The 22,421-nt window shown below is 33.4% G+C and overlaps 2 protein-coding genes and 1 long non-coding RNA gene across 3 annotated transcripts; 1 reads left to right on the plus strand and 2 right to left on the minus strand.

Annotated features, from left to right (window-relative positions):
* Positions 1–7,350: 7,350 nt before the first annotated feature.
* LOC128035303 (uncharacterized) lies at positions 7,351–9,600 on the plus strand. The gene is made up of 2 exons (XR_008191667.1): positions 7,351–7,421; positions 9,373–9,600. It is a non-coding gene; the product is annotated as an uncharacterized LOC128035303 (long non-coding RNA).
* A 1,965-nt stretch (positions 9,601–11,565) lies between these two features.
* LOC105763033 (MACPF domain-containing protein At4g24290) lies at positions 11,566–16,822 on the minus strand. Its single transcript, XM_012581060.2, has 8 exons — positions 16,525–16,822; positions 15,759–16,045; positions 15,236–15,474; positions 14,681–14,882; positions 13,953–14,021; positions 13,669–13,855; positions 13,044–13,210; positions 11,566–12,602 (listed from the first exon to the last, which is right to left on the minus strand). The coding sequence occupies exons 2-8, from the start codon at positions 16,017–16,019 to the stop codon at positions 11,916–11,918; spliced, it is 1,812 nt and encodes a 603-aa protein (XP_012436514.1). The 5' UTR covers positions 16,020–16,045; positions 16,525–16,822; the 3' UTR covers positions 11,566–11,915.
* A 1,442-nt stretch (positions 16,823–18,264) lies between these two features.
* On the minus strand, positions 18,265–21,954 carry LOC105763035 (phosphoribosylamine--glycine ligase). The gene is made up of 4 exons (XM_012581061.2): positions 21,432–21,954; positions 20,777–21,147; positions 19,976–20,506; positions 18,265–18,814 (listed from the first exon to the last, which is right to left on the minus strand). Exons 1-4 carry the CDS (start codon positions 21,700–21,702, stop codon positions 18,398–18,400), a joined length of 1,590 nt encoding a protein of 529 aa, XP_012436515.1. The 5' UTR covers positions 21,703–21,954; the 3' UTR covers positions 18,265–18,397.
* Positions 21,955–22,421: the final 467 nt, after the last annotated feature.

A 22,421-nucleotide genomic window follows, 5' to 3' on the forward strand; every position in this document is an offset into this window, starting at 1 on the left:
GGAGAATCTTATCTGACACCAAAAATCCAAGAGGGAACATATCTCAACTTGGCTTTTGTCTGAATCTTTCATGTAAAGAATATATCAAAATCAAAGCAGCCCCACTTGGCATTACAAATGCTTAGCTTCCCTTTATTGTAATGATAACGGAATTATTGTTAAATGTCCCACTTATGATCCTCGAAAAGGAAAAAAAAACTGATTATTTGTTGGTTTTTGACAAGCTCCTCCTGATCCTCAAACATGGGGCCATTGTAATCACATTTGCTGCTATTATCAGGTGGAAATCTCATTCAAATTGCAGTTTTCATAAGACATATATATAGTAACAATTGATACATACATACACACACACGCACGCACGCACACACACACACACACACACACACACGCACATACATACATGGAACTAATATATATGGTTGGAAAAAGACAAGAAACAGGACAATGTCAGCCCTTTTTGTACTGGTTTTTGATTCATTTACTTCTTGAGTTGGGATAATCAACGAATCATTGGGTTATTGCAATGTGACAAGGAATTACTGGGAGATGGAATTATTGGTGTTTGGTAGCCATGAAAATGAAATATATGAAGCTTCAGTAAGCTAAATGGAAAGACATATTATTGGCTCTCAAATTCGCACTCCTCCAAAGTTCTATCACATCTTCACGAGTCCCATTTATCAGTAGCATTAATGCACAATTCAAGAGCAAAGAAAAAGGGTAATTTAAACGTAATGACTTGGGTTCAAATATCTAGAGGTGTACTTGAGGGTGCCAAAAGTTTGGGAGAACCTGAGTATTCAAAGAGGATAATTTTGGCTTATACTCTTACTATGACACGGCTCGGGTTAGGTCAGGTGATGACAAAAAGATTAGAAGATTGATGAGAATCAACTCATTCACACCCACACCCACACCCGTTGAAATGAATCTGCTGCTAAAGGATAAAGGGGAAAAGTGAGTTTAGAAATGCCAATTCTAAAGCAAAAAGAAAAAAAGGAAGGGAGGAAGAGGGACAGTGAACATGGGTCACACTCTTGGGGGGTAATTAAATGGCAGTAGAATATGAATTTGAGGCACAGACAAGGCTTGCTCTTAGGTGTTGGACGCTTTTACATTTCAACACCTTGGGCGAGCAGATGGTAAAAAAAAACCCCACGGTTACAACCCGGCTCGGTCCGTTAGGGTTGGGTTTTCTTTTTTTGAAAATTCGGATTTGGGGTGGATGAAATCGGGTGAAATTAGAAAAATAATCGGGTCAGGATCCGGTTTGAGGTAAATTCGTTCCGCCCCGCTTTGCCAAATTGTTTTACAAAAATGTCTTTAATATATATACATATATTAAATTTTTCTTTCCATAAATAAATATATAAATAAAAAATATTAAGTTTTAAGTCTATACTAAAAAAATTATTCTTACTTACTTCAAAATAAAAAATAAAATAATTAAAAATATAATTTTATTTTCTTCAATATAAAAAATAAAATAATTAAATTAAATTCGGGCTAATGTAGCTTTTTATTAATTTTTTCGATTTAGTCATTAAATTTTTGAAATTAAATATTTTAGTCACTCTAAGCTGATGTTGACTTTTTTTTATTGGTCTAGTAATAAAATTAATCCTCGATGTTTATACATTCTATAAATTTGATCCTAAATATTAAAAAGTTAAAAAATTAGCCCTCAATGTTTATAAAATTTGTCATTTTAGTTCTAATTCTAAAAAATTAATAAATTTGGCCCTCAACATTTACAAAATCTAGCAATTTAGTCTTAACTCTCAAAATTTTTTAAAAATATTTTTTAAATTTCATTTTTAGCCCTTTATAACACATCGACTAACCCATGTGAGATATTAAAAAAAAAAGATTACCCTCTTTCAAGCCACTTGCAACAATATTTTTAACTATGATTTAGGCTCCACACTAACCGACCCGAAATAGCTATAACCGAATTAACCGACCTTCTAAAATTTTTAACCGTTAATCGAACCGAAATTTAAAAAAAAATTAACCGAACCGAAACTTTTTCAGTTAATTAGGCCGGTTAACCGAAAATTATATGGTTTTTATTTTTGGTTAAAAATTAACCGAATTACCCGAATTAACCGAATTACCCGAATTGAATCATTACATAATTAAAAACATTACATAATTCTTGAAATTAACACATAGTTGAAATGTAAGTCTTTAATATTCTCCATTTATATCCATTTCTTCTCTCCAAAAAATCTTCATTTGCATTAAACCTAAAAAAAAATATGTGTAATTGGGTAGATACTTAAGAGTTAGACTTTAGTTTTATTTTTATTGGGTTGGTAATTGGGTAGACTTTAGTTTTAGTTTTATTGAGTTGGGTAATTGGGTAGACTTTAGTTTTAGTTTTATTGGGTTGGGTATTTGGGTTGGGTTGGTAATTGGGTTTGGTTGGATAATTTTATTTATTAATTTTTTCGGTTAACCGAAAAAATTTGGTTAACCGACCAGTTTCGAACAGAATTAACCGTTAACAGAAAAATTATAAAAAAAATTAACCGACTCTCGACCGAAAAAATTCGGTTAACCGACCGATTAACCGAATTCGGTCGGTTAATCGAATTTTTTCGGTTTTACCCGAATTATGCACACCCCTAACTGGATCAACCAATTGATTTGGAACCTATTTAGAATAATTGACTACATTACTACTCAAACAGATATCATTTTTAATGTCTTTATTTTATTTTGGATCTTAAATTTTTTTTTTATGTTTTATCTGAACTGTTTAGAGTTCTTTTGCAAGTGACTTGAAAAAGAGTGTTTTTCTTCTTCTTCTTGTTTTAATATATCACATGAATTAGTCATAAGGATGACAAAAAAAAACCCGAATCTGACCCGATAGGGTCAAGTTTTTTTTTGAAGTTACGGGTCGAGGTGTAGGGGTGAGCAAAACTCGATTCGACTCGAAAAATTTGAAAAAAAATTCGAATTTCGAGATAAACGAATCGAGTTATTCGAATCAACTAGATTTTTTTTTCAAATTTCGAGTTCGAATCGAGTTGAGTTTTTGAATTCGAATAACTCGAATAATTCGAATAATTCGAATATCAAACTATAATATTTTATATTTTTACCCCAAACTTCCAAACATTTTTACTTTTCCCTCAAAACTTTTACTCCTTCCCACTTTCCCCCAAAAACTTTTACTCCCCTCCCCTCCCAACCCCCCAATCTACCCAAAATCCATTTCCCACCAAAATTTTACTCTCCCATTTACTTTTTCTCAAAATTTTACTCCAAAAACTCTCAAAACTTTTTATTTTTCCCCAAAATTTTTACTCTCTCCCACTTTTCCCCTAAAACTTTTATTCCTTTCCCATCCCACCTCTCATCTACACCAAACCCTCCCCCTCCAATTTTTTTTTTAATATTTTCCCTCCAAAATTTTACTCCCCCTATTTACTTTCCCTCAAACTTTTATTCCCCAAAACTTTTTATTTTCCCCCAAAACTTTTACTTCTCACCCTTTACTCTCAAATAAAAAAATCAAAATTATCCAAAAAAAAATCACTAAACATAAATAGTAATAATTTTATTTATATCTACTATTTATATTATTAAATTAAATTTCACATTTTATATCATTTATATTATTGAATTGTTTAGTCATATTGAATATTTATATTAAAATTGAATTATTAATTATGCTATAAAATATTCTTGTTAAAATTTTATATTGGTATCAATTTCACATTTTATTTTTAAAATAACTTTTATTAAAAAATTATATTGTTACATTTAATATATTTTTAATTCCAAAATACATAGTGACAAGAATCAAGATAATTGAAACAACTAAGCAATCAAAGAAGCTAACCAGTATATAAAAAATTAATAAATAAATTATGAGGTGATGAAAGTTAATAAAAATTTTGATTAAGGTAGACAAATTTTATTACGATTGGTGACAGTGGTTACAAGGACCCAAAATTATTTTTTAAAATTTAACTTGAACAAATATATTAGATTCGATTCGATTTGAATTTCACCTCACTCGACTCGATTCGAGAAAACTTCAAATAAAGTTAGGATGATAAAATGAGATTCAAAAACTCTATTAACTCGAAAATTTTTTATTCGATTCGATTCGATTTGATTCGATTTGATTCGATCGAATGCTCACCCCTATCGAGGTGGAGCGTGTTAATTTTTAAAAACAGTTAGGTCAAGTTTAGAATGAAACCATCCACCCCTCCTCGAGATATTTACGAAATTACTCTCTCTATATATTGAATATTAATTAAATTAAAAATCCCTAAAATTTATCACTACTAGTCTCATTCTACTGCCTCTATACTAGTCTCCTTTCACCCTTGTAAGGTTATTTTCTCCATTTTCTATCTTCTTAATTTAATAATTTATTAAAAAAATTATTTTTTCTTTTTTCTTTTGTGTTGTAATCACAGTATGTGTGTAAATATACATTAGCACATAACTCCAGAGATAAATCATTGAGCAAATCTAATAAGAAATTGTGCCAAAACCTTTCATTTTTTTAAAAAACAATAATTAATCACAATTTTACAAAAAAAATTTAAAAAATTAAACATGAGTCGGATTGGAGTTGAGTATACTATTAATTTTTGGGTTTGAGTTTAGAGTGGGTTAAATTTTTTAAAGTCGGGGTCGGAGCATGGTGGTAGAGCATTGGGTTGGGCCGAGGCAGACAAGAAACCGTTGTATCTTGTTGCCATCACTAGTTAGCTGATGAGTTATAAAGGGTTAAAAATGATTTTTTTTTTTAAAAGAATAGTTTTAAAATTTCTAGAGTTAAGATTAAATTGACAGATTTTTAAATATTGAGGGTCAAATTTATTGAATTCTTTAGAATTAGAACTAAAATGATAAATTTTATCGAAAATATTAATAGTTGGGTCACCAAAATAGAACAAAAAGTATAATTGGGTGATCATTTTATAGTTTACCCATAAAAAATTTCAGCATGTTCCACGTCATTATTTAACAAAAATTTTAACCAGAAACTAATTTGCATGTTTTAAAATGTATAAAAATTAATTTACATACTTCTCTAATTCTTTTAATCCGAATATATGAATTATATAAATTTTAATCCGGATCACTTTGGATTCTTAATCCTCTGTGTATTCTACTTGCGTTTTATATTTGTCTTTGTATAATATTCTTTCTTGCTGGCTTGTGTTTACTGTATAAAAGGTTTGAAAGGAAGTATGTTTGGTTGCTGTGGTCATTGTTGGGAAGGGGGAAGCCAAATTTATGCTTCTAATAATAAAGCAATTCACGATACAACTCTCTCTCCGATGATTCATCATCCATAATTGTATCACAATGAATAATAAAATTTTGTACAAACAGTTGAAAACCTTTTCATTTTGTCAAATTACTCTAAAATAAATAAAATAAAAACTTAATGGTTTTTAACCGTTAATCGACATACATGTAAATTATTACCTAGATGACACGTTAATATTTAATTAAATTTTAAATTTTAAAATTAAAAATCATTAAAATTATTAAAATAATATAAAAATATTAAAAATATCTTTTCAATTTTAAGAAATTAATTAACCACATGACAATCTATGTGTATGTCATATCAAGAAAGTTAACAAATGTTAACTTTTCTATCTATTTTGGATGATTTGATAAAATATATAAGTTCAAAAGTTAAAAGAGACAAAAAATTAAATGAAAAATTAAAATGACTTTTTATTAAGTTTATTTGACGACATTGGTGGAAATCCAAGTCGTATTCCATTAGGATTCTCCACTCCTCGTCTTCTTTCTTTATTTGTTTTTAGATGACGACATATTCAGCATTTGACACATATTAACAGATTTTCAACTATCAATCCTCCCAACTCCCCTGTCCATACAAATTACAATAGTAAATACAAGTCTTAATATTATATCTTAGTACTTAGAAAACTGATCTCGAAGCAAAAATACTTCCTCCATTGAAATTGTACTGTTAAATAATACTTAATATCAAGATAAATTCGTATTTTTAATATATTTATTTTTGATTAATTATTAAATAAAATGCTATTAAATTTAGATTTTTCTTATCAAGAATGAAGTTAGTGTGTCAATTCAAACTCTTACATAAAAGAGCTAAATTGGAACAAAAAGTAAAGAAGAGGGCTTGATTGAAAGATTGAAGATTCAAAGATGACTGGATAAAAATTGAAGGGTTCAAGATTTTTTTTTAAAAGTAGCTGGATAAAAATTGAAGGATTTTTATATTGTTACAATTCGTAATTAGTTTAAATTTAATTTTAAATTTAGAATTATTTAGTGATAACATTTAAGATTATTTAGTGATAATGTTTAGGAAAAATCTAGCTAAATTTTAATATTAAAAATATGTATAAATACCTAGTGACTACAGCCAATTGAACACACAGTTTGCCTTTTGCATTTAATAAAGTCTTTACTTTTTTCTTACATGCGTAAGTGTTATATCTTGGCCAATTTACCAATAAAAGCTTAATTTTTTATAAATTTACCGAAATGGGCCCGGTATTTTATTATTTACCGGAATGAGCCATTTTTCAGAAAATCGCGTCCACGTCAACGCGATGTCGGGGCGATGCGGAAAATCGCGTCCACGTCAACACTTTTGGCGACGTGGCGCGATTCTGACGTAGCGTTACGGGGACGCGATTTGCCCGTTTTTCCCACATTAGGTTTTTGGATTTTAAGGTTTAAGGTTTTTAGGGTTTTGTAGAAAAAAGTAAACAAATAAGTCACGCCCACGTTTACGCGCTTTTACTACAGTAAGTAATGGCCCAAATTCAAAGTTATCGGAATAGTGGTTTCGTAACCACAAATCTGATTTAAAGATAAATTTATTTTAATATTTTTGCATGAATATTGATATGATAGGAAAATCGTATGAAAATATCGATAGAAAAATTTTACCGATTTAGTGGTTAGTTAGAAAAAGAAATTATTGAAGAAATTGGGTAAAAATAAGGTATCGAGACTTTGATCTCGTAAAACCGAGTCAAAAATAATTTTATAAATAATTATGAAATATTAGTAATATGGTATAAAAATTTCGTTAGAAAATTTTAATGTTTGGGTAGTCAATTAAGTGAAAAGGACTAAATTGAAAAAGGTGTAAAAGTTACTAGAAGGATTAAATAGCTCAATTGTTAAATGAAGAGGGACATAAATTGAAAATAACCCCAAAAGGAGATATTTTGGGCGGCATACGCTGAGAAAAATCAGGAGAATTGAAGAATTAAGGGTAAAATTGGAATATTGCAAAATTTGCTTTAAAAGATAGGACTAAAGTGGAATTATCTAGATTCCTCTTTATTTTTCTGCATTCCGATTAGCCAAAAACGTCCTAAGGGTTTCTTCAAGCTGGTTTTTCATAATTTTTGCACCAAGTGAGTTAATCCTTGCCTTTTTCTTGTAATTTTTGCATTTCTAAGACTTTTACAACTAGGTTCTATTACTAAATTCATTAGTTTTTTATTTTATGAATGAATTTTAAAGTTTCTATGAATATGTGCTGGAATTTTATGATGAAATAGGATGAAATTGAAGCTTTAATTTGTTTGTGAGATGATTTTATTAGGTAATTTCAATAGAAATTGATTTGTAGGACCTAATTGTGAAAATGTTTGGAATCAAAGTCTAGTGCTGAAATTCTGATTTACAAAGGTTATAAAGTAGTCTAAACTGATGGGATAAAGTGTTAATTGAGAAAAATCAGCTCAATTGAGAGGTTAATTGAGCAGGGATAAAATTATCATTTATTGAAAGTTTAGGGAAAAATGGTAATTAACATCATACACTAAAACAGTTTTGGACAGCAGCAGTACTCTAACTTTGAAAAATCACCAAAAATTGTAGAGATCGAATTAGAGGATGAATAAAATATGAAATTAAATCTTATTGAGTCTAGTTTCTTATAAAAGAAAAGGTGTAAGCAATGGAATTTTAAATCATGAGATATAATAGATTTTGTGAGACAAGGTCAGAATGAATTCGGGTTCCCCTGTTCTGACTTTGGAAAATCATTAAAAATTGTACAAAAATGATTATGAGTTAAAATTTATATGGTTAGAATCCTTAATGAGTATATTTTCAGAATAAACAAATGGAAACATCATCCAAATTATGTACTATTAGATAATTAATTTTTAGTGAAGAGAGTTCGGAACTGTTGAACAGTGAAACAGGGGAAACTTTAAAGAATAAAATGTACTTATTTGATAAACCAAAAATTCTGAAACTTTTATGGTAAGAAGATATGTGAGTCTAGTTTCAGGGAAAATTAACGGATCTTAATTTGGAGTTTCGTAGCTCAAGATATAAATAATTTAGTGACTGTGACTCAGTGAGACAGCTTTGAATGCACTACAAATAATAATGGAATTATAGAGAATGTCACATATGAACATGAAAAGTATTAGATTAATGATTAAATTTATTTATTTAGATCCGAAAAATTCAAATATGAAGCAAGATCGAGGAAAATAAAAAGTTCGGGATTAGTAGATTTTTGGTTACGAACAAGTGTCGAGGTAAGTTCGTGTAACTTGAATTATATTCCTAAATGCTTGAAATGTTTGTTATTGATGTGAATATGATTTGGATGTTTATTGTATAATAATTGATGAAGTAATGATATTCTTGATGAAAAGAGAAAATAAATCTTGGTTGAATGAAAGGAAAATTCGATGGATCTCTGAAAAGGAATTGACGGTAAAAAGGATCTAGCCCGGACGGGTGATCCTATTCTGATATAGCCCTCCCGAAGAATATGTGGAAAATAGATTTAGCCTCGACGGGTAATCCAATTAGGGTGCAATTTATCTGGATAGTAATTCAGATCCAAGCTCATTAGAGTAATTGTCGTTGTGGGATTTAGCTTTGGACTGGTAATCCCGACAATACTCGTGAGTTTATATTCTGAGGATTTAGCTCGGTGGTAATCCCGCTGTAAGGATGAGGTTCGCGGGAGTGTGCTCTCTGAAATGGAAATGTGCGCACATGAATATGAATTGACGGACCCGGATTTGTACACTAAAGTGTACCTCTGAAAATCCATCGAAATTCCAAGTAGTTCAATGGGATAAATATGGAAAAATAACAAGGAAATGGAAATCATGGAATTGATGAGCTCATTAATCATGGTATAAATTATTGATACATGGAAATTATTGGACTAATTTGAATGTTGAGTTTGTGCATGATAGGGGAATAATGTATGGAATGGGTGTACGAATGTTTATTACATTGTATGGAAAATATTAGGTAAGTATAATTCTTGTTACATGAGCTTACTAAGCACAAAGTGCTTATCCTGTTTCTTTTTCCCCTGTTTTGTAGTGTTAAGGGCTCGGAGGTCGGATTTGGTCGGAGACGCATCACACTATCAACCTCAAATTCTCGGTATATAAAGAAACTTTATTTTAGAAATCAATGGCATGTATAAGTTAGTAAAGTAGATGTTAATGTGAAATGAATGTATGGTTAGCCATTGGTATGGCTAACAAATTTTGGTTTTGGCATGTGATGAGATTATCTTAAGAATACAATAAATCTATCTTGAAAATATGTTGAAATGGATTGGTTGTGTTGGCTTGGTCTCGGTTTAAAATTTGCAGGGAGGATTAGATATTTATAAAGGGGTTATATTGAGTTTTAAAAAAATCGGTAAAATCTGGTAATACCTCGTATCCTATTCCGGCGATGGATACGGGTAAGGGGTGTTACACAGTAGGTCCTGAAAAAATAATTTCGAGTTGACGTTTCTGAGCAAATAGTATAAAATCGCTTTTAGCAGAATGCTGTTTGATAAGAATTTGTGAAATCGCGGCCTCGTGAACAACTTTTGCTACAATAGGTCCTGGAAGAAATAATTTCGAGTTGACGTTTCTGAGCAAATAGTATAAAATCGCTTTTAGCAGAATGCTGTTTGATAAGAATTTGTGAAATCGCGGCCTCGTGAACAACTTTTGCTACAATAGGTCCTGGAAGAAATAATTTCGAGTTGACGTTTCTGAGCAAATAGTATAAAATCGCTTCTAGCAGGATGCTATTTGAGAAGAATTTGTGAAATCGCGCCCTCGTGGACACGCTTTTGCTACAGTAGGTCCTGGAAATTGAGAGGAAATTTTAGAGAGGATTAGTTTGTGAAAAAAAAAAAGGGTATTTATAGTTTTTTTTGACCATGGGGGATTAGTTCAAGCGGGGTAAAATCAGCGGCCACGTCAAGACGCTTTGTCGGCGTGGCAACAAATCGCGCCCACGAGGCGATTTGTTGCCACGTCGACAAAAGCGCTACCGACGTAACGCGATTTCTCGGCATGTCCCCGACATCGCTATTTGAATTGACGCGATTTTCCGGAAAAGGCCCATTTCGGTAAATAATAAAATACCGGGCCCATTTCGGTAATTTAAAAAAAAAGGCTTTTTTTGGTAAATTGCCCTTATATCTTGCCATTTCAATTTTTTTTTCTTTTACTTTCAACCTTTTGGTTTAATTACCTTCCAAGGCCCTTCCCCTTTTCATCACTGACAATTTCACAAATCTATTTTCGAAGCCTGATTTTTTTCATGATTAACTAAACATTTTTTAGTTTTAGCCCGGAAATTACTCCAATAAAACAATCGTGAGATACGAGCCCGCTCAAAAAAACCTCTCAACGCAGTATTTCTATCTCTCCAGTATATGAGATAGTACAAATTTGTCATTTAAAATTGATTCAGTTTTGATTCAAAAAGTACATGTTGGGTTGGAGTTGTTTGGCTTACAGTTGGGGATACGAATCGGCCGTGTTGTGTTCGAATTCCCATGAACAAATTGGCATGTCAAGGTGGGAAAAGCCAGTTGGATTTTGTCAAGGGAGATAGAGATCGGATTTAAACAACCCACGCGGTTGAGGCTGTTGATTCGAGTTGGGCTTTTTAAATCACAAAGCTGTCGAAATCTTATATTGCGAACACATGTATCGCAGTTAGAAATTTGGCAAGAGTCTATTTGCAAATCGTACCGGGATTGACTTCATAAAGAAAAATTGGCGACCGAGACGTTCTTGGTTGATATAACCAGCTTATTATTTAGAAGGAAAAATCTATTTTAAGGATAGATTCAAGATTGAAGTACACCAAAACTAAGGCTAAGCTTAAAAAAATATTTTATTTATGCATTTATTTTATTTTCTTAAATTTATTTATTTTTTTGCATTTTTGAATCTGTTTTATTTTATTTTTTGTATTTTCTTCTTTTATCATCTTAACCAATTTAAACCCCTATTTTTATTTTTATTTTCAACATTTCTACACAAAGGTTATACAATATCTACAAAGTCTAATGTATGAATTAATTACATATGTTCTAGTTTTTAAAAGAAGATACTTCAATAGGAAAACATACAAAGGCAGATTAAGTGGCTGTTTGTGGTGTGAAAAAGGATATTAGATTACATGCAGATCAAGAATGACATGCATCATAGGATTCCTCGTAACCTAACCTAAACACTTTTCAGTTATACATGTATCCAATGTATATTCAAACACTAATGTAAAGATTCAAAATGCATATATGATAAAACATAAAAAACACATATATACCCGAATCGAGAGTCCGTGTAACACCTTACTAGATACATCAACTTGAGGAACCGATATTAGAAACAGGAAAAAAAAAATTACATTATAAGATACAAATTGCAAGCAAGGAAAACAATGATACAGCCAACATCCTCAACGCACACCCAATCATCGTATCACCTTCAACCATCCCTTCTAGTTCTATCCCTGTAAACGTGACCGCTTATGTTTCAATTCTCTTCTTTTTTCGTATTCATAATTGTTTATACATGGTGTGCGAGGAAAAACAAGGTGATAAGAGGTGAGAGAAAAATCTGCTACTGCTCCTCTAAGCCATCTTCATCAGGTAATATTGCAGTCAATAAAGAATACTGAACCCGGAGACGGATCCTTCCCTTCTCAACAACTAATCTTGCCCCCGAAACAACCCAATACCCAGGAGTTTCTTCTGGCCCTCTTGTCAGCTCTGTTGTATCGACGAATTTCAAAAGCTTGGGGACTTGGACAGGTACAGGTGGGCCTCCAGGATAAACAGCAGAGTTTATATTCACATCAGCTGGCCTTGGAGCTGGCCTCTGAACAGTTGTGAAGTGATGACTGATTAGTGTCGATATGAGTCCTGACTTAGGTGCCAACCCAGGTGATCCATCCCATTCTGGCTGCTTAAGAGACATAGCTCCCAAGACAGTTGAAAAGCGTAGCCGTAAAAAGAGAATATTTTTAAAACCATGATTCTCAACCTGCAGTTGTGCTCCAGTTACTATGGAAAGATCCTCTTCAGCCTCGACAGGAGCAGTGCATACATGAGAGTAGTTCTTCCAATAAACTTTCTCATAGTATTTACGATCACGAGACATTTGGCTGAAGTTCTCATTTGGATCATCTACAAGTTGGAAGATTTTTGGAAGAGAGGAAAGATGCTGCAAGTGGATGGCCAAGCGATTACTCCTTTTACCTTCTAGATATAGTCGGAGGCCAGTCACTGGCCTCTTACCCACATCAACCTGTTATGAAACTAGATATCAGCTGTGGTTCCTTCCTTTCAACATGAACAAGGTATAAGACATTGCCAAAAAAAGGCCACAGCTTAAACGATGCAATAATTAATGTTAGTTCTCAACATCACACCCACAATATGGAACAAAGTTGAATTATTTCTCTTTACGATACCTAAAGAAGATGAAGTATCATTGATAGGGGTTCCCTTGAAGCATCCTATATATAAGTATGTAATTATAGATAAATCTTGTCTCATTACAAAATGTTATAACCTTTTAAACGTACAATGCTGAAGAGACTCTAGTGATCATCTATAAATTCAACAGCAGCACACCAACATGTTTTGTAAGTTTAAGAACTACTCAATACATACATGGGCGAAACCTACATGGTCAAACACTCAGATGCATCAAACAAAATATTTCCAACGTTAGAAAATGCTTTACCGGAGTAGTGTTCACAAAAAGCTTGGGCCCCATGAAACTGAATTGCAAAGATGAAGTGCTTTGTTGCTTTCGTTGTGGGCCAAGAGGAAGTTCACTGAAAACTGGCGCCCACTGTCTTGGAAGTTGAAATTCCAAAAACTGGTGGAGTTCTTCAATCGGCGGTTTATCTGTAAGAGTAACAGCTTATGGATGAAACATGCATAGAGACTGTTTGCTATAAAAGAAAGAAATATCATTTGCACTTTGTAGCAGTGGGCAAATGAAGGAAATAACAAATGATCTTGTTTCATGGCAACATCAAATAAAATGCGACCTGACTTCTTGGTTCAAGCACCACTAGTTAAGGATTCCATGACAATAAAAGTGATCTAAGATCACATCCTATTAATGCAATGTTGTATTTACTGAAAACTTATGGTCATTTAACAATTCAAATTCAACCAAAATAAGCTCAGAACTCATGACTTTGATTCTTATAACATAATAATAAGATGGTTAGTGAATTTATAAAAATAAAAATCTGAAACATACTCCTTCCAGAAAATAAATGTATTCCATTGATGAAAGAAACAAAATAGATGTAAAAGTAGAAAACCAAAGTGCAACAGATATAGATCTTGCTTACATCGCAAATACAGATTTATGGCATGGCTCAGAAATCCACTACCAGGGACTCCATTCAACAGAGAAGTAATTGGGATAAAGGACATTGAAATCACATCAGGCTCTGACTGAACTGTTTGTAACCAGTCATTATGAGATAGGTTTCTATTATCACTTCCACCTCTCCTTTTGTAAATGCTTATCATATCCTGCAATTTTTAACATCATCGATATTGGGGGAAAAAATTAACCTTTACACTTTTTAACCGTTCACCAACCACACTATATGAAAATCAGAACACAAACCTCTTTATGTGCATATGAACTTGATGGACTGTTATGGGCAAACCTTAGCCGCTGCTCCCTGATTTCAAACTGAAATAGAAATGATTAGATAAGATACCTTAAAAAGTATCACAAATAATGCCAATGAGTCCACTAATAATTAACTACTGGCACAAAAATTAAACCCAATAACAAACTAAAAAAATAACTTCCACTATTAAAGATGGAAGCAGATCAGAACACACAGGCGAAGAGATATAACTCTACTAACCTACGGCAAGCAATTAAAGCATAGTGTGCCAAAGTAATATCAAACAAAAACAAAATTACCAACATAATTAAAAGACAAAAAAACACCATTCTCATCAAACAGTGGCAAAGCAAAAACAGATTCAACTCCAAGTCCTGGTCCAAACCCTAAACATTTAAAACAGTAGCAGACTTTCTCTAATAACCATTTAACTGGTATCTAACAAGCAGTCATGAAATACCAATATGATGCTGGACTATAACTTAGCATATTAAGAGAGAAAGAGAAATATCCCTTCTGAACTAAAAACAAATTTAGGAGCCAACATGCAACAATTCATAACAATTTCCAAAATAACATCCTGCTTGAAAGGTATCTCATGGGAACCATAAATTGATATAAAAGAATACTGAGTTCATTCCATCAAAACAATAGGCATGATTCATCAAGATATACAACTACAGATTTGAAGTGTATTATTGATAGTTCTATTGCAAACCTTGTCACTCTGGAAAACTTGCTCAGACACTGTTCCATAATGTTCATTGGCATCTAAAAACCTCTTATCAGCCATATCCTTCAACCTTTTCTGGATATCAGCAGGTTGAAGAGTAGAGGAATGCTGCTGTTTTATGTAAATAACATCCTTCCCTCCCATCTTCACACCAACAACAATGTGGGTGCCATAAGTGCCAATAAACCTGGGATGCCACCAAAATTATATAGCAGACCTCAAATACTATACAGAAGAAAGTAAAGAACATAAAATAAAGCAGGCCGTGGAAATCAGAAGATTTATACCAACTAACATAATAGCATTCTACTTATTTTCATCAAGCATATACAAGCTGAACCGGAACCAAAAAGTTTGGAACTTGGTCATTACATTATTCTCCATGTGATAGAAAAATTCAATGAAAAGGGAGAGGAATAAGCATAGGCTGAATTGCTGACACCCAATTTATCAAATGAAGGAAACAACACTACTAGATGCCAGGGTCTTACTTAAGAACTCTGGCGCCAGAGATCAAAGATCAAATGTGTAGAAATTCACCTTGCTAATGCTGCAGGTTCCCATGTAGATGGGACTGCTTTCTTGACATGATCACGTAGCACCATTTGAGATTTCTCCAGTGCAACTGAGTAGAGGGTAATGAACACCCCATCAAAAGCAAGTGTCTTAGTATTGGCAGCATCTCTTTGCCAACAACCAGAGAATTCAAACATGGAATTGAAGAGGCCTGAAGGTATTTTTCCAGTCCAAGATATTTCTTGGTTGAACTGCTCTGACATCTGGAGAAAATAAAAGAAATGAAATGACAAAAAGCAGACTCTCATTACAAACACTGAAAAAACAGAATCAAACCGCAAACATGACTGCCATTTCCTATACATCTTCCACAATAGTTGACTAATGCCACAACCATTGAAATACTAATATGATGATAGAAATAGATTATATCAGCTACTACGCAGGTATCTAGTGGTTTTCCAGTTTGAATGGGTTAGTACGCAAAGAAAAACACATAGAAGCTGAATAAATTGATGGGAAAGCGTCGGACAAAGAATAAAATTACCTGTTGGAAGGAGAGAACATCAGACCTGAATCGTGTGCGCTCCCCTTTATCACATTTTATTGACTTGGACACGTTGGGTACTGAAATTCCACCTGGCAAAACAATCTCACGTCCTCCATCTTCATCGATCTCAATAAGACATGGATCTTTAGAATCCACTTTACAGTATTTGAGCCTAATATCTGTACCGATATCATATCCACATCCAATGGACGCTATAGCAATCTCAGCCGCCTTTGGAGCAGGAACCCTTAGCGCCATTCCTCAGTGCATTACTCTTTTCAACCCTATACATGTTTTGTTTATTCAAACCAAACTTCAGTCCAAGTAAAGCAACATTCTTTCAATCATTTCCGTAAATGAACCTAATCCAAATTTTAGGAACAGCTCAACTCGTCAAAACCGAACAAAAACTAGCATACACACTTTTCTATTTTCTCTATTTTCTTTTTAAGCAATTTTTACCAAAACTGAGCAGATCAGAAACCTATACAAGCGCAAATATTCAAACTAATATCAAATGGAGGCAAATTTCATACTCGTTTTCCACAAACAAGCAGAAATAGACACCAATTTAGCTCAAATTAACGACAAAATGAACCAATTTTCACAAACTGACAACACTGAAAACCCAAATATAGTTCAAATTGGACAAGTATCCTCAAATTCAAGGAAAAAAAATTAGATCCCACAACTGCAAATAGACTAAAAAACAAAAAAGAAAAAAAGAAAGTTACAACAAATTAGACCTAAAAAAAAATCATACGTTTTAGGCAGTGCAAGAACTAAAGTGGAAATCTTGGGTAGGATAGTTGGGGCAGATAGGGAAGCAGAAGAAACGAATGGAAACGAAGGTCATGCCATATGAAGCCGAAAATGCCAATCCCTTGGTTCTATTTCGAGGTGGATGGAAACTGCGAGAGTTTCACGTTGGAAAACTCCAACAACATACCCTAAAACCAGAAAGAAAATAAATAATAAAAGAGGGGTTGCTTGATAGAGAAAAGAAAATAAAAAGAAAAGAAAAGTTAAAAAGAGGGAGGCTAAGGGGGGAAAGAGTTGACAGAGACAGAAGAAGTTAAAATGGGGTTTGACTGAAATAGTGAGATTAGAGATTCTATTGATGATGTGACTCTCTTTCTCTTTCTCTCGCACCTTTTTTTAACTGTGCTTCCAACATTGGCGTTCTTTAAACTTCACAGACCTCACCTGTTATCTCAGTTGCCAATCTACTTTCATTAAACTTCTTTCTTTTTTTGAACTATTCAATTTATCTTGTTGAATTTTCGTCATTTATTCAATTGGTTTTAACCCGTTATAATCGACTCAATTGGTGTCAATTTTGAAAAGAGATATTACTCTAATGATGTGCTATTTTGATTTTTCTTTTAAATTTAATCACTTTATAATACTAATTAATTTTTTAACGAATTATTGATGTGACATATTAATTACATTTAATCAAAAGTAATCAAAATATATCACGTGTTAATCACTCAATGTGTTAACGTGCTATATTAGTAATCCGTTTAAAAACAAAAATTTAACTACGGTGACTAATTCACGCAATTATCTTATTTAGAGTGACCAAATTAAAAAAGAAATTGAAGTGACCAAAATAAAACTGATCCCTATTTTAAAATGACCATGCGTAAAGTTTACCCTAAAAAGTATATGAGAATTAAAGGTAATATAGTATTTAATCTTTAAACTTTGTCATTTTATTAAAATCTCATTTTGGTTTTATATAAATACATTTGTTTCATAATACTATTTTATTTATCTTGCAGTATCTTTTAATTTATAAAGAGGATGTCTCCACTTACACCTATATAAAATTGAAATTGTTTTACACATTTTCTTAAGTTTTTATCGACCAAAAGTTTTTACACAAAACGATCTCTATAAATAAGCATCAAATATGACGGTGAGATTATTAAAATATTAATCCGAGAAGGCTCTAATTTTACACATATTTGAAGGGTTACATAAGTAATTTAATTTAGTTTTAAAAATAAAATAAAAATAACTCATAAAATTTGAATTTAAGTGTATGGCAACACAACAAAAATCTAATTTAGTAAAATTATTTATATATTTTATTAGATTATCGATAATTATTATTTATGAAAAATCATTGGTTAAATATTATTTTATTCCGTAGAACTAATATTAGTAAATTATATGATCAAGAACAACTTGATCCGTCTTTATTGCACTAAACTTAGAAGAATGATTAAATTGACGTCTTTAATAAAATAAAAGTAAGCTGTTGAGTTATTAGATCTTATATTGGTATTTCATTTATGTCGACCTGCTTTAATATTTGCTTCTCTTTGCGTTTTTGTGTTTTTACACACATACATATTCCTCTTTTGCCAAATCCTTTATGTTCTCTCTTATTATATATCTATACAACAAGATTGTTAATTTACAACTAAACAAAATCTATGGATAGTACCATATATATATGAAGAAAATATAATCTGGAAATGCAGAATAAAGGTGAGTCAGACAAGTAAGTTTCTTTTACCTCTGTTTCATGGGTGACTTCAATTTTCAGTTAGTGTAAGAGCCAGTTATAAAGCATCCAACATTATAAGATGTCAAGTAGCCCAGAGTATTATAATGTGAAATAACTAGGCATTTCTAGCAAATTCATTCTGAGGAAGTGCTCTCCATCCGATATCCCACCGGTAGAATCCTCCAGGCCACTTGATTTCTTCAACTGCATCATATGCTCTATCCCGTGCTTCTTTAAGATCTCTGCCCTTAGCAGTAACCCCAAGAACACGGCCTCCTGTGGCAACGAAATTTCCATCCAAATCAAGTGCAGTTCCAGCATGGAATATCTTCACACAAGGAGCCACATTTTCAGCTTCTTCGAGGCTCTGAATCACAGTCCCTTTCTCATAGGAGCCAGGGTAACCTTGGCTTGCCATTACTACCACCATGGCAGACCCAGGGGACCAGTTTAGTGACACCCCTTTCAGCTCTCCTCTACAAGCTGCTAGCAGAACTTTCGCAAGATCAGATTCCAAACGAATCATCAGAACCTGTATGGAAAACCCAACAAAACAATTTATGAATCTAAGATCAATTTATGGCCCAACCAACAATATTATGCATGTCATAAGTAAAAATTAGCCGAGGATAATAACAGTCTAATGGAAAGCTTATACTTATCATATGCCATGTAAGCGCAATCTAATGTCCAATATCAACTTCTTCATCCTTTAGGCCTTCTGTCACATGGTCAGTTTGCAAAACTAGAGACTTTCAAATTCCAACCATCATTTTGTTTCTAACCTTGTTCACTAGGAAAAGAAAATAAATACTACTAGTTATTTCATATCATATGACTTTCAGGCCCTTCAAAATAACTCCAATGCACAAACACTGACTAATTGAAACCTGTAATTTCAGATAACTCCAAAATTTTACTCTACCAATTACTTCAAAGCTATCAGTTAGATAATTAATCTCAAAAATGTATTCCACAACTGTAATAAATGAGAGTTTGGAACAAGATTGTTTGTAAGCAAAGTAGTTATACATAAAGGAATACGGTGTTAGAACTGCCAGGTTGTTCCTAGGGTTTTAAAGGAACATGTCATAAAATTATCCAACGGTGATTCCCAGGAATCTGGTTTCCTACATGATGGTTGTTATGTGCACCACTAAAGTGCATCAGACTACTGACCACTATCCCAAGGAATGGATCCCAGCAATAATATCATAGAAGAACTGAACAAGCAAAGGTATGAGAGAAGAGAAAGTGAAGCAAGGCAAATAAATAGCATAGCGGATGAGTACAAATTCTTATGCCTTTCCCTTGTCACGTTTCCTGTCTTATCTTTTCCTTAATTCCAAGGTAACATAATTACCCACACGTCATTGTTAATAACACGAAATTGTTAACCTAATATGGACAAACAGATAGCAGAACTAACATATAAAGAAATAAACCTCCCAGCATTACATTGAGGAACTTACTGCTAAAGTGCTAATCAAGTTCTCACTTAAAGTAACAAAAAGGGCTGCACTGAATCCTTAAGTTAACAGAATGCAGTTACAGATACCGTGAGCACACAAATTTCATATAATTGACAGTGTTCCAAGGTGTTTATAATGCCTGGTCGAAGGTTTAAAAATATTAAAAGCTTAACTTTAAAACCAAATCATGCATATAAATTAACCAATAGCCTGTAACTGACCTGACACTCTGGATCTCCAAAGCGGACGTTGTACTCAATTAGTTTAGGTAAGCCAGACTTCTTCTCGATCATTAGTCCAGCATATAAGACACCAACAAATTTGCATCCCTCTGCTGACATACCCTTCACTGTTGGGAGAATAATGGATTCCATGACCAAAGATTGAAGTTCTTCGGTTAAGACTGGTGCAGGAGAATATGCTCCCATCCCACCAGTATTAGGACCTGTATCACCATCTCCGACCCGTTTATGGTCCTGAGCAGATTCCAGTGGTATGGCATTCTCTCCATCCACCAAGGCAAAGAATGATGCTTCTTCTCCTTCAAGAAATTCCTCAACAATGACACGGCAACCAGCAGAACCAAAAATACCCTCAACAAGCATCGAATCAACAGCCTCATATGCCTCTTCTAGTGTCATGGCAACAATAACTCCTTTTCCAGCAGCCAGGCCATCTGCTTTGATAACGATAGGTGCTCCTTGTTCTTTAATATATTGCTTTGCAGCTGATGCATCTGAAAATGTTTGATACTGCACCAAAAATTTAAACATAAACATAAGCAAAAAACAGGATAAAAAATCACAACGTTATGATGCGGTAAGGATCAAGAACATTTGCTCAGCTTAATAAGGCCTTTTCTATTCTCGCACAACCCAACTAAAGGTGATAACACTATGCAATTAATACAGCAGCAAACAAGTTCACCATGTAAAGTCTAAGCAACAATATGTACTCACAAAAGAATAGAGGAAAAAATGTCAGCAATTTAAAATTTAGCAAGAATGTGTTATGGAACAAACCTTAGCAGTAGGAATTCCATATTTGTCACATATGCTTTTCATGAAGTTCTTAGAACCTTCCAAAGCAGCAGCCTCAGCTGAAGGGCCGAAAGTTGGAATTCCGACCTTTACCAAATCATTGGCAAGACCTGAAACAAGGGGAGCCTCTGGTCCTACAACAACTAACCCAACACCCCATTTGCGGCAGAAAGAAATTACAGCTGAGCTATCGGAAATGTCAAGCTCAGGAATACAAGTTGCATTCCCAGAGCTGGAAATACCAGCATTGCCTGGTGCACAGAAGACGGCATCACAAGAAGGAGAGCGCTGCAATGCATAGCAAAGTGCATGTTCTCTTCCTCCTCCACCAATAACTAGCACAACCAGACTCTCTGTAGCAGTGGCAAATAACAAGATTTTGAGAAATTTTACTCAATTCAACCCCTTTTCTTCATTTCCCAGTAGTCAGTCACATTGGTAAAATAATGCAAACATGTGCGAACAGTACATCAAATCTCACCAAATCACAATTTAATAATAGAAGGCCAAAAGTAAATGCTATTCACCGAAATAATCCATAATTTTTCCTTGAGTAAATAAAAACGAAAATTCGAACTAAAAGCAAGAAAAATGGAGAAATGGGTAATAGATAAGAATAGAGCAGTTGTTATCCTACCGGAAGCGCCGTTACTGCCGAGGCCATCAACCGGTGATTTCTGGGCAAAGCATCTGAAGGAAGTAGAGGAGCATGGTGAGGCGTTGATGTGGGGGCGACACGAGGTTTGAAGAATGGTGGAGAAACTGAGAGTTGGCACCGAAAAAGAAGTCCCAAGGAACAAATGGGATGATAAAAAAGAGTTGGATAATTGAGAATCGAAAAAGCCTTTGTTGTTGCTAACAAATCTTAGAGAAGGAGATAGATTGAAGGTCGCAAAAGCCATGGCCATGCTTTGCCTGCTATTCTATTCTATTCTATTCTATTGTATCGGAAGAAATAAGAGAAGACAGTAGTAGGGTTTAAGGGTTCTCTTTTCTTTTGCATTTTCCATTTATACAACACTTATTCCTATGGCCGGTGACACGTGAGGTGAGGGGAGATACGTATCTCTTAGCCAAAATTCCTCGGTATGTTGCGGGTTTTCTTTTTTACAGGTACTGGTCATCTTGTGTCTAACCTAATGAGATAGGTTTGATGGTATTGTGTTCAAACATGCTTTGAGAACAGGTAATCAGTCTGCTCACATTTACCTCAATTGGCTTTGTCTACCAAATTCAAGAATGAAAAAATCATGAATTGTGCAACTGATGGTTCCAACATTCTTACGTTTACAGGCTACATAACAAAATGGGCTCTAATCCAAATAATTAAAAGTAGCCCAATTTGGTGAGATCGGAACCTATAAAATTAACACACTCAAAAATCAGTTGTTGAGAGGAGGCCAGACTCGTTTTAGAAGACGTCTTCGAAGTGTCGTCTACCAGGTGTTTATGCTCGATTTTATCTTCATATTTTGTCTTCTAACTTCACGGAGAGCCTCAAAATGTTTGCACATTAGAAGATTTGATAAAGTAAAGGGGTCATTCATGTCATTATCTCGTCTTTGAAAAAGGGATCCGTCATGGCATACTCAAGCTTCTTTTGCAATAGAGTAGCCTAACTTTCAAA

Source organism: Gossypium raimondii, chromosome 12 (genome assembly GCF_025698545.1).
Source record: "Gossypium raimondii isolate GPD5lz chromosome 12, ASM2569854v1, whole genome shotgun sequence".
Lineage (NCBI taxonomy): Eukaryota > Viridiplantae > Streptophyta > Magnoliopsida > Malvales > Malvaceae > Gossypium > Gossypium raimondii.